Consider the following 13034-nt stretch of genomic DNA (forward strand, 5'->3'; position numbering starts at 1 on the left):
CATAAAATTAGTTAATTAAACATAAACACTAAAGTTATAGTGGAAATTCATCTCATTGAGATAGGTAGGGCCATTTTAAATTAGTTTTTATGTATCTATCGATGAATATTACCTGTTGGTTCAAGGAGATAAGTTTCAGCAGCAATCCTAGACATGTTTTCATTTTTCTAAAGTAAGTGCTGAGACAGTCTTGCTCGTATGTAAATAAGAGATGGAAGAGACCTTTGAACTCCTTCTGAATTGAATACCTAAAAATCATAAAGATTTATCATAACTTTATATGTTGGAAATAACTTTAGATCCTTTTTCCATTTTGTTCCAAACAAATGTATTGGGAATCACCTTGCTTGCCAAAGAATCCAGTTGTTAGAGTCAGTAACTCTCTCATTACCAACCTGAATATTTCTAATAAATTTTTGTTGGACTCCCAGAAAGTTTTCACTCTTGGGCAAAATACTCTAGTTAGGTCCCAGAAAGTGAGAAATATGTTTTTCTTTGTAAAGTAAAAAAATTAGATTGTAGAAGGAAAGGAGAATGGCTTAGTCTTTTGAGGGAGGGTCTGGTTTAGAAAAGAGTACATATGTAAATTGATGGATTTTTTGAAAATTCATGCTCTCCTAGAGAAGTCTTCAGGTACCCCAGTTTGAAGACCACTATTCTGATACCTTTTGTTGCAAGTCTTTTTAATTGTGGCTTATTAAAATGCATAAACTTATATTGAATATTCTTTTCTTTTCCCATTTTATTTAGATATCTAACAGTGATACGCCTTCACCACCACCCGGTTTATCAAAATCTAACCCAGTCATCCCTATCAGCTCATCCAATCACAGTGCACGGTCTCCTTTTGAAGGGGCAGTAACTGAGTCACAGTCGTTATTCTCAGATAACTTTCGACATCCCAACCCTATTCCAAGTGGGCTCCCTCCTTTCCCTAGCTCCCCACAGACACCCAGTGACTGGCCTACAGCACCAGAGCCACAGAGCCTCTTCACATCAGGTATAGAACACCACTAGCACATGGTAGCGTGTTAATAATTTGATCAAGATGGTACCGTTGCTGAATGTGTTGTTATTCTTTTTCTCCCCACTCCCCCTTTCATAAAAATGTAAACATTTAAACTGTATGGAATTGGATGGTTAGATAAGTTGTTGCATGACCTAGAGCTCACTATATTAACAGATTTCTCCCAAAATCAATGGTTAGATTATTTTTCCAATAATAAAACACTTCCTCCTCTAGGAAGTATTAAGGAGTTACATTTTTAATCAGATTTATGTTTGTATAGTTAAATCTAAGATTTTTTTCTGCGGCTGACAAAAGTGTTAGTTTATATTAAACGTTATATTTTGGCATTTTTGAGCCATTTCTGTTTTTTATTCATTATAAGTTCTCTTATTAATGTGAAGGATGACATAAAATTAACATCGACAATAGCACCTATTGTTAGTGGAGCAGACATTTTAAAAAACTATAAAGATTAAATAAATACTTTTATTAAGTTATATTATTTTTTCTTAGCAGTGTATATAGCGTATATTCAAAATTATTTATACTTTGTCTTTAATAAATACATTAAAATACTCTTTACTAATAAATTCTGTGATATCATATTTGTTATTACTTTATTTCATTTAAATGACTTATTCTGGGTTTAAAATTATGAACGACTGAGTATAATTTGGGTTTCAAGTACTTTGTTTTCTTTGATTAGCAAAATCAGTCTATATTATTCAGTTTTCAAAGTTAGTAACTTAAGAATGAACTCATTGCTAGAAGTATATGAGGTCTTTTATAATTTTACAATCTTAATGTGCTAAAAAGTCATATATATTTCGTATATATTCGTCTTTATCTTGTAATATGATGTTTAACTTTCTCTAGTGTGGATACTCATTAAATACAAAAGTGAGGGATGTATTTTAAATCTATCACTGATTTTCTCCCCCCCAGAAACAATCCCAGTATCATCGTCTACAGACTGGCAAGCAGCATTTGGCTTTGGTTCTTCTAAACAACCAGAGGATGACTTGGGTTTTGATCCCTTTGATGTCACTCGAAAAGCCTTAGCAGACCTGATTGAAAAGGAACTGTCAGTCCAAGACCAGCCCTCCCTTTCACCCACATCTCTTCAGAACTCCTCTTCACACACTACAACCGCCAAAGGCCCGGGCTCTGGGTTCCTGCATCCAGCTGCACCTGCAAATGCCAACTCTCTCAGTAGTACCTTTTCAGTCTTGCCACAGAGGTTCCCTCAATTTCAGCAGCACCGAGCGGTTTATAATTCATTCAGTTTTCCAGGCCAGGCAGCCCGCTATCCTTGGATGGCCTTTCCACGCAATAGCATCATGCACTTGAACCACACAGCAAACCCCACCTCAAATAGTAATTTCTTGGACTTGAATCTCCCGCCACAGCACAACACAGGTCTGGGAGGGATCCCTATAGCAGGTAGGTTCATTTATAGCCTTTGAGAATTTGTGAATAACTCATGCCTTCAGGTTGTTGGGTGGGTAGGGAGGGAGCTTGTGAATAACAGAATACGTATCATTAGTCTTGGAAATTTCTATGGAAAAAAATTTAAAGTCCTTAATCATAATCTAAAAATGTTTTAATTGGGTGGATGCCTTGTAATATTGAGCTTTATAAGGATGGTGGAGTATTATACCTAGTTACTGCTTAGAATCATTTCACTTAATAGGATAGTTACCAAACTTGCATATGGCATATAAATACAAAAAGAAAAAGAAAAAAAAAATGGGCTCTGAAATTATGGTGCTGTAAAGTCCAACACCATGGTAAAAATTACGATTATACATTCTAAAAGTAAGCTGGTTCAAAAATTTTTTAAAGCTGTTAATTAGTGAGAGCATGAGGGATAAAGCCACTAACTACTTTTGGCAGTTACTTATTTTGACTGATACACACGTGCACACACACATATCAAAACTGTGCTATATGTTAATAAAGTACTTAATAGTTGAGAACTCTGATTATTAATGTTTTACAGACATATATGTGCATAAGTATACTTTCTGTGAAAAAGGAATTGTTCGAGGAGAGAGATTTTCCCTTTTCGTCTGTCATTTTTATTTTTGGGGGAAATACTAAATTCCTTTAGTGATGCCAGAATACTTCTGGTTTTGTACTGCTACCCTTGAAGGTTTCAGAACTTTTGGTTTTTAAAGTCCCATGTAACATTAGATCAAGTGACTTCTGTATCTAATGGAATCATTCTTATTAATAGTTGTTTTCTTTTTTTTAATTTAATTTGGGCTTTAGAGATGACTGATCAGAGAGAGAGTTTGTTCCTCTCTTGATTTTCTTAAGTAAAATAGAGTAGCCCCTCACTCATTATAATTCATAAAATTTATTTTTATTCCTTGTCATAGCCTTAAGATATGACATGGCACAGCGTTGTTGTAGTAAGGTTCTGTTACAGCAAGTCGTTGGGTCTGTTGTCTTGAGCAAGGTTGATAGATGACTTTACAGATACCCATCAAAATTCTTTGTCTCTAACTTTTTGTGACCAACAATATTTCATTTTTAAGACAAGTAGGTAGGTTGAGAGAGTATTTGTTTGTGGCTGTTGATACAGTGAAGTTAGCAGTTGATACAGGGAAGTTAATTTACATAATCTAGATAGCACTTACTGTAGTAGTTTGCACATCAGTGGGACTCATGATATTTGTTTATTTGATGTGGTAGTTAGTAGGTGATCCAGAGTGACATTTTTCAATCCTCTCCTTCTGTATGACACTCACTTATGAAACACTAAGTGTTCAGTTCCTGGTATTCCTTTTTTTCTTCCATTCATGACAGTGTAGTAAAGTGTAACTTCGTGTTGTTTTGCTTTGCTTTAATAATTTAGAAATGTAGCATTTTAATTACTAGTAGTGTATCTCATAACTGATTATAACATGAAAAGTTAAGGTTATGTTCTCCTAAATATTCTAAACATTTAAAAATAAAATAGTAAACCATTACAATGAATATTTGGGTTCCTATTTGCCCGACAATGAACTGGGCCATGTGGGTAATGCAAAAGAAGTATAAAATAGGATACGGTTTCCAGGTACTTTACAGTGTAGTTGAAGAGATAAAATTAAGATGGTAAAAGTAACTATGATACTGGAGTCCTAGAGACATTCCTGGAGCTTATACTTGTTGGGGAGGCGTCACTGAAGAAGTAGAAATTGATCTGTGCTGTGGTATCTTGGATTTGGGTTAGCAGGAGGGAACGAGAAAGGCCTTTTATGTTGATGGAAACGCCTAAATACAGGCATAGAGGCAGGAATCAGTGCTGTGTCATTACTATAAGAAGGAATAGATCTGCCTTCTATAGCAGGAGGTGCTTCATGTATTGTAGAGAGAGGATGGATGAGAAGATGGGGTGCTCAGACAGCAAGGCAAAATGGCAAGGACTTGACACGCTAGGAAAGAGAAGGCCTTTTGTGGAACCCTAGTTCTAGCTGTCTTCCTTGTGTGCTTTTATTTGACTTCTTACATGACCATTATCTGTTCTTCCAATTATCTGTTCTTCCAGTTTTATAGTTATCATGTTGTCCATTAGCACAAAAAGAGCAGTTTTAATTCAAACGTTTCGAGGTGTTCTGGAAACTCCCCAGTGGGAATCAGTAGTCACTCATCTGTGAGTGTAGTTGTCGTCTTGTTAGTCATTTGAAATCTTTATCTAGTAGATAGATAAAATTGTGGTCCTATCTTTATGGGGTTTTCTTTCGATATGTACTCAACCATAGAGCATAAAATACTTTTTTTTCCAGAAATTCTAAGGAGGAAGTCACCAACTGTAGGTTCTGAAACATTGTACTTTGTGGGAGGTGGGGAGATTATTTCAGAGGTTCAGTTTTTGACGATACATGCTTGCTTGGTATTTAAATGGTGACTTATGATTAAGCTTATTATTAGATGTTTTTAAGGCTCTGATGACTAGAGAAATTTTAGTTTTAAGGTACTAAAATATTCAAAATTGTTATCAAGAATTACACAGAACCTTCTTAAGACCTATAAATATTTGGCAGAAACCTCAGGAAGCTGAATGTGCTAAGCCTTAGAACAGAACAGCCGTATAATTGTGGCCAGATGATTTATGATTTTCAGTAACAATTAGAAATGACAGAAAGTAAAATTCTGGAAAACTGTGTACATCATAACTGTGTCTAATTTGAAGCAATTTAATCCCTAGGCAATACCTGCCTCCCCCACCCCTAGTTGTAACTCAGTTGTACTTGAGTTGAACCATTGAAATAGGTTCAACTTTGCATCCTGCAATGAATAAGTGTCATGGTGTCTTACACAGGGTAGCTGTTCCTTAAGGCTTCATAATGGAGAATATGTACTGTTTCAGTGAGAGCAGCCACTTTAAGATATGCTTGAACAATATTCTACACTGGAAAAGGCATGTGTATTTATTCTTTAGTGAGGGTAGAGCAAAATAGAGTCCCGACCTTCAGGAGCAAATACTCAGACGTGTCAGTCACCTGCATATCATACAGATACCATATCTATATTTATTATCTATTTGTATTTAAATTTTTAGTTTGGGCTTGTTTCAGTTAATTATTAAAAATTGATATATCTGAAACCTATCATGGGAAGGACAGTTACCAGAGGTTTGACAAACGTAGTTTCCATTTCCTTTGCCTAATTGAAAATTTTTGTGTTTAAAATTAGTTACTACTTTAATTAGGAGAAATTTTTTAACAGCATTTTCTTGGCAGCACATTCAATTTGTTAAGTTTAGAAGGATTTTTGAAATAAATATTCTTGGGGGAAACTTTGAGTAGTGGGTAGTTAGTTATAGTAAGTCCACTCAAATCTTTTTAATTATCAAAACCATGTACTTTTGTTTTAAAAAGCAACTTATCTTGTCCAACTCCTCATTTTAGGAATGGCAAAACTGGCTTCCAGAAAGGTTAAATAATTTAAGGTCACACATTCAATTAGTAAGAAAATTAGGCTAAGAATCCAGATTCCAAATTCAGTAACAAATGTTTTTTCATTACAACATGGACTCTCTCCTTCATCAGCGAAGACCACTGGCATGCACCTTCACTTTGGCTTTCTTCCCGTAGTAATTGATTTTTGCTCTCACACGCTTGCAGGTCCCTTTTTTATCAGCAGAATCTATTTGTGAGACAATTGGCGCAGCTCAGGAATATGGCCTGTAGTTTACAAACAAGAGGGAAGTTTATTGACTTGATGAAAAGGAATCTTTTGCTTAGTCCTCATTAGTACCATGTTCTCACCAAGAATTCTTATCAAATTTCCTTTACACACCTTCCTTGCTATACACTTGGGGTTTATACAATCTTTGCCAATTTACTGAAAAACTATGAAATAACCTGTTCTAAAGGCTGGAAGTCCTTTTTCTTCTTCTTGTCAGTTAAGCTATCTTTCCAAATGTAATTGTGCAGATACTTTTTCCAAGGAATTCTGCCAAGATGTGTTTATTCCATAATGCTGAAAATTATTTGGAAAACAAATACTTATAAGTCTAAGTCTGTAAGCATTATTGTTTTCAAGACATATTTAGAAAAATATTTGAAACTGTTTAGGATTGGATTTTTTTTATGTTTTTGATCATTCAGTTTTACTTATGAGAGGGTATTTTTCTTTAAATTTTATTTGTTTCTGAATTAGCTGTTTTAACAGTGACTTGATTGGATTTTGAGTCATGTGTGAAACAAGTCACTTGTAGCCAAATAATTATCAATTATAATTAGGAGAACTGATCTCATTTCATGTGTAGTTCTCTGACCTAGAAGTAGTCATTTCGCTTTCAGTCAATTGGATCATTGTATTGTTGTGAACATTTTACTATTTTCTAATTACTTCAGAAGTACACTTTAAATTTTGAGACACTATATGGATATTTGCTAAATTAATATTTATATCTTTTAATTTCCCCTTTCTAAACATAATTTTTGCGTTTAAAACATGAATTTGTCATTTTTCCCTTTTAAAAATTACATTTTCACTTCTATGAATTTAATTTTAATTTTTTCACAAAATACTACTCATCGTTAGCAGTATGTAAATTTATAAAGGGTCCAATTGGCTTGGAAAAGAATGGCTTACCTGGTCTCTTTTTTTTTCCTTTTTGTATATTTATAATCCTAAATCTATTATATTTGTTCTCATATCTGACATAGTGTTAAATTTAAGGGTATGTTTAGAGTGTAACTATTTTCTAGGTCCTTGATAAGTTGATATTTAAAAATTCTTGTCTTGTTTCACACCTGGATTCCAACCATTAAGCATGTGTTTTATATATGTATCCGTATTCCAATTATTGAAATCATTTTTAAAGGGACTGTTCACAAATCTAGTCACCCGTAACTAGACCATGACTGACTTTTCCACAGGGGAAGAAGAGGTGAAGGTTTCGACCATGCCACTGTCAGCCTCTTCCCATTCATTACAACAAGGACAGCAGCCTCCAAGTCTCCACACTACTGTGGCCTGACCCCGAACTGAGAGGAGAGGATTAGACTCTGGGGTGCTTGCATGGGCAACCGGATTGTTGCATGATTCTTTCTGATTTTGCATTTAATGTATACACCCAAAAGAGCCAATATAAACGTTCCTCATGCCTACAACTAGTGTGTTACCTCATAGCTGCTCCAGTATTTCTTCCTTAGGCCTTTAACACGATTTATTAGCATAATAATAATTTTGGCATTGTTTCTCATGAGTGATCCTATTTTTAACTCACACAAATAAACTTGTAGCACTAATTAAGATCCCAGATGAGATTAGCTAGAATTGTTCTTATTTTGGCTCTCTTATTGAACATATACAAAGATAATGGTAGTTCCTTGTTTTCTGATTTGTGAAAAAAATGGTAATATCCTAATATACTCATGAATACTTTGAAAATTAAGAAGATAATGTCGTATTGCATTCTTTGAATACTTGAGAAGAAAGAATACATATAAAACAAAATTGGTGGTGTCATTTTATGCTCAGAAGGATGTTGTCAGCAATTGTTTTTAGTTGTATGGATTTATAGCCTATATTATGCATTACATGTTTAGAAACTGTTTTTGTTCTCTCTCATTTGCACATTTGCACTTTCTTTTTGAATGGTTGTTAATTATATGTAGAAGGTTAAAAGCTAATTATTATAGACTAAATGCAATATAAACTCTTTTCTAACGCACTGCCTAGTATACCAGGAAATGCCTCAGAAACAGAATTTCAACTTAACAGTTGATTTATCAGAAACTTGAATATGGGGTTAAACATTGTATGAGAGAAGCGACCATAGTAGTGTAACTTCTTTTTTTTTTTTTTTAAACAAACGGTACTTCTGTGGGATATCTGTTTGGAAATTTCATTGTTTAATCATTGAAATGTGATAATAAAACTGTATTACAAGTACCTGACCAGAATGGGATTAAGGTGAAAGAGAAGAGATTGGGGAGCCTCTAAAATTAGGCCACATAAGTTGTCATAGATAAGTTTAGTTATTCACAGAGAATAGTGGAGTGCTTTATTAGGACATAATGTGAAGTGATATTTTTGGATAATACACAATTTCTAAAAAATAGTTTTAAAACTGATAATGAAAGAAAATAAACAGTTTGATTCTGAACAGTGGACCAAACCTGATTCAGAAAACATGACCTAAATTAAACCACTGGAAAGAAAGGAGAAAGGCAGAGCTCCTCTTGAGGTTTTCAGAAACAATTGTGACTTCAGAGATTTGCCTTAACTGGTTACAAATATGGAAAGGGTAACATGAATACCCCAAAAGGAAGCCTAGGGATTTAAAATAACAATAAAACACCTTCTGAGGAGAAGATACTAATAATCATGCTGGAGTTGGAGTCTTCAAGGTTACTTCTCTATATAAAGTCTGATTACTTTCTATTAGATACAATACAACAAATTAAATGGCTTTGTCCTGAGGTGTGGTGGGATAAACTAAAATCTGTTCTTAGATATCCTTTGGTTTGGTTAACTGAAGGTGTAGAAACAGCTAGTTACCTGGCCAGTGAAGTTATTGTTGTGAAATTCTGCATATATGACAACCTCTAATTTTTCAGAAGTGATTTAAGACAGCATTACAGGAAATTTAGAAAATACAAATAAAATATCATAGGCTTATTAGACAGAAGCTTTTTTATCGTAGGTTAACGATGGTTTCATTTTTACTGTAAGGGGCAAAGACATCCATTTAATGTCTCTTGTGGTGCTAAGGCTTTGGGGCTTCTTTAACACACTTGGGCTCCCTGTAATGAGGCTTTAGAGCAGAGCTTTCGCCAGCCTTCAATGCAAGCCTTTCACCGCCTGGATCTTCTTACAAAGACAGAAGAGGTGATTGACTCCTATTTACTGCTTCTCTGTGTTGAGAGATAACACCTGGTAAACCAGGCTTCTTTCTTTCCTGGGGTAGCTTTCTCTCTCCTTTCTCACTCCTAGCCTGTGCCAAAAAACTTGCTAGACTTTCTAGAACCCAGAATTGTTTCCCCGCCTGCTTCTCCCCCTCCCCTCTTCCGCACACGCCATATTGCAGGACAGTGCTTCTGGGGCAATTAGGCACCAACTTAATATATTTTATCTTTTACCTAGAGAGCTCGATTATCTTTTAACTATATTTTGTAATTATGAGATCTTGTAAGCCTAAGAATAAGAAGCCTGACTATTTTGCATACTTAAATTTCATGTAGTACAGTTTTCTTTTTAAAAAAATGAAATCTTAAAATGGTAGTCATAATTAATTATACTAAAACGCAGAAGAAATTACACAACACACAAAAAAAGGCACCACTTCACAAAGCAAGTGAATTGATGAAACCAAATGATGGTAAAGAATGAGAAATTCTAAAAAGCTTCAGATTGTTCCTGCATGACCTATCACGTGCAAGGGAAATTTTGTATGCTTTTACATACTTAACCTTTAAAAGGTGACTAGCCTGTTCCTTCAGTCAGGAATTATACCTAGAGTCCAGAACTCTTGCAAAGTTATGAGTTTTGTGTGTATGTACATCTGTCCATTTTTTTTCTGGGGAGAAGAGCCGTAGTTATTAGATCTGTAAAGGGTTTGATGACACCTCCAAGAAAAAAAGTTAGGAACTTCTGCCTTGAAATATTTTTAGTGCCACTGTAGGAAATAGAGGCCTAGACTGAATGATTTTAGTCACACGATGAATGTCAAATACCTCTTTATTTTCTTCAAGGTTCCATTAGACCATATATTCTGATTAATAATACTTTTCCTTTTTAGCCTACTGTTTTGTTTTTCCAGGTTGGTGCTGTTGTATACTCTCCCCTTATTTCAACAAGCATTAATTAAATATTTGAGTGCCTATTTTAATTAAATATTTGAGTGTAGTAACCTGAGCTAGATCTTGAGGGATATAAGGTTGTGTAAACTATAGACCCTGCCATCAAGGATAATAGTTTAGTGACAGTTTTATTTCACATTATTCCTATAAGGTCAGCTCTTGATATATTTTAACCATACGAACAGCCATGGCAGTCCAGACTTATTTCCTTCTTTATCACTCTGACAGTGACAACAAAGTATTGACTACTGATACTTGAAATTTTAAAATATATGATGATTGGGCAGAAGTGAAAAAAATCTTAACAGGGAAGACATCCATTCGTTATTCTAATTTAGGTATTTCTCAGTCGTGTGTGCATGCTCATGTCTCTTACTCTTTACTTAGTGTCCTGGAACTCAAGTAGAGCTTTCTATATATGTGTCCTTTTAAAGAAAACAGCTTTAATGCATTGTGTCTGTGCACATTGTTACTGACATGGCTCCTGTTTGTACGGTATCCCAGGCACCTTCAAGACTGCCAGAGCTCTCTTCTGCCGGGACACAGGCTTGTAGGGAGCTGCTCCCTCAGAGACATTGCCTCAGAAAGCCAAGAGAAAGGAACGAATTGCAGGTGCACTGACATCTTACAAAATGAACACACTGCATTTGTTACATATATGCAAAAAATGGGGGACATTTTTCCTATGTCGAGTTGTAAGGTTTGGGATTTTTTTGTTTCTTTGATCATGAAATTTCCCCAAATCTGCTTAATTGGCTGTAAGACATAGACATAACTGAAAACACAATAACTTTAAAAAAAATTATAAACATATATATATACACACATACACATGTGTATATATATAACATATGTATATATAATATGTATACACATAGAATATATGTGTATATATAATATAAGTATATAATATGTATATATATATGTATATATATATATATATATATACACACGTGTGTGTGTGTGTGTGTGTGTGTGTGTGTGTGTGTGTGTGTGTGTGTGTCTTTTCTATAAAATATGACTAGAGTCAGTTCTCTGGTGCCAAGCTAGCCCTTCTGCACTTAGTGCTGTGTCTTTGTCCTCTTGGCCTTTTTATCTGGATGAGTACCTACTACATTGTCTCCTTGTGCTGAATCAATGACAGTAATATATGCAGGTATGACACATGAGATGTTTAGTAAACTAAGCAGACACTATGCTGATATAAAAGTAAGAATGGGAGCTAGAGAAAGAGTTATTGTAAGCTGGTTCAAGGAAAGTTCATAAAAAGGAGGCCTGAAATTTAGATGCTGAAAGGGGAAAATACAGTAAAAAGAACAGCTTGAACACAGAACTAGCGGCAGAGATTAGCATGGTCCGCAGGAGTTAGGAGGGTAGGACAGAAGGAGACAGACACTTGTCTGAGGTGTCCAGGTTATATAGAAAGTGGGATAAGTGTGCAAAAACCTCGAAAACAAGGAAGAAAAGTTTAATCTTGATGGGGGTGTGGTCCATGGCAGAGAACTATAAGTTCTTTGGTAAAGATGTAACTTGATTGTAGCATTTGTTGGTAATATGTTTGTTTGAAATTAGGACCAGTTAGAAAGCAGTTTCCAGTATGCCGTTGCTGACCAGTGCAAACAAGATGGCCTGGACTAGAACAGTAATAGTAGGAATGGCGAAGAAATTGTGAGTTAGAAGTCAGAAAGGATGAGATCTTAGAAAAGGCCTTTGGGTTTGGCTACGTTTCTAGTGACCTTTAAAAAATGTAACTTGCATAAAAAGGTACAGATAGAAATCAGATTCCAAGATTCCTAGGATTCATGAGAAAATGTCAAGAACATGGATGCCATCATCACTGGCTACTTAAGATATTTGGCAAAGGGGAAGAGAACAAGAAGCTCACTAGATGGGGGGCGGGAGGGGGAGTGATCTTAGAAGGTATGGCTTTAAGATAAGTGAAACACCTAAATATCTGCAGGCAACACATATAGAGCCAACTGAGAGGAGGACATGGACAGGGCTGAAGAGAAGATAGACTAATCAAGTAGGATAACAGATTTATCTGGAGGTTTTCGGAGGAAGTAAGCTCCTGAGATGAGGTTAGGGTATGGGTTTAGCTTTCGGGAGGTAGGATGTAGCTTCCTTTGTTATTTGTAAGAACAATCAGAAAATCTAGGGGAGAGACGCTGAGATTAGAAAGAATGAGACTAGATGGAGGGGCTCATACCAGCAGTTATTAACTGCATACTGTGTGAGGATGGAGGTGAAAGAGTGGAGCTGGGAGCCTATAAAGAAAGGAGATGAAATAAAACTGGGAGGATAGCCTAGACGTGCATTGGAAAGAAATTAACGAATTACTAAGTCAAGACAAGGATCAACTTTAAAAATGTTAGAGTCTAAATATGTATAAGTTTGTATGTTCCTCTGGTTCAGCCCAAAGCATCAGGAGTGAACAAAGCAAATACTGAGAGTTTGGTTAGAAGGTGAAGAAGAGAAGGCCACCAAGATACTCAGGAAGACAATCTTGAAATCCCTAATCTTGTGGTCAAGAAGAGTCCACCCTGGCGGGAAAGAACCAGTGGCGTCAGTATGTTGAGAGAGTCCAGTGATTTTCGATTTTGATAAGGACAGAGAACACGAGTATACTGCTGTTAAGGGAGTGACAGATAGGGGCCTATATGGTCAATGTGATGACCACTCAGGGCTAAATGATGAGTGAGAACCAGAGAACGGAT

General features: G+C 35.5%; 1 protein-coding gene across 6 annotated transcripts in view; it reads left to right on the forward strand.

Annotated features, from left to right (window-relative positions):
* Positions 1-13034, forward strand: part of CNOT4 (CCR4-NOT transcription complex subunit 4) — a 123542-nt gene that overhangs the window by 92067 nt on the left and 18441 nt on the right. For 4 of the 6 annotated variants that reach the window (XM_019654793.1, XM_019654795.1, XM_019654794.1 and 1 more), the window contains exons 9-10: positions 751-1000; positions 1955-2452. In XM_019654793.1, coding sequence (XP_019510338.1) covers positions 751-1000; positions 1955-2452 — 748 coding nt within the window. Of the gene's footprint in view, positions 1-750; positions 1001-1954; positions 2453-7389; positions 11099-13034 lie in introns of those variants that run through there. The other 2 variants (XM_019654797.1, XM_019654798.1) reach the window with 2 other exon arrangements.

The sequence above is a fragment of the Hipposideros armiger genome, unplaced genomic scaffold, assembly GCF_001890085.2.
Source record: "Hipposideros armiger isolate ML-2016 unplaced genomic scaffold, ASM189008v1 scaffold_231, whole genome shotgun sequence".
In the NCBI taxonomy this organism is placed as follows: domain Eukaryota; kingdom Metazoa; phylum Chordata; class Mammalia; order Chiroptera; family Hipposideridae; genus Hipposideros; species Hipposideros armiger.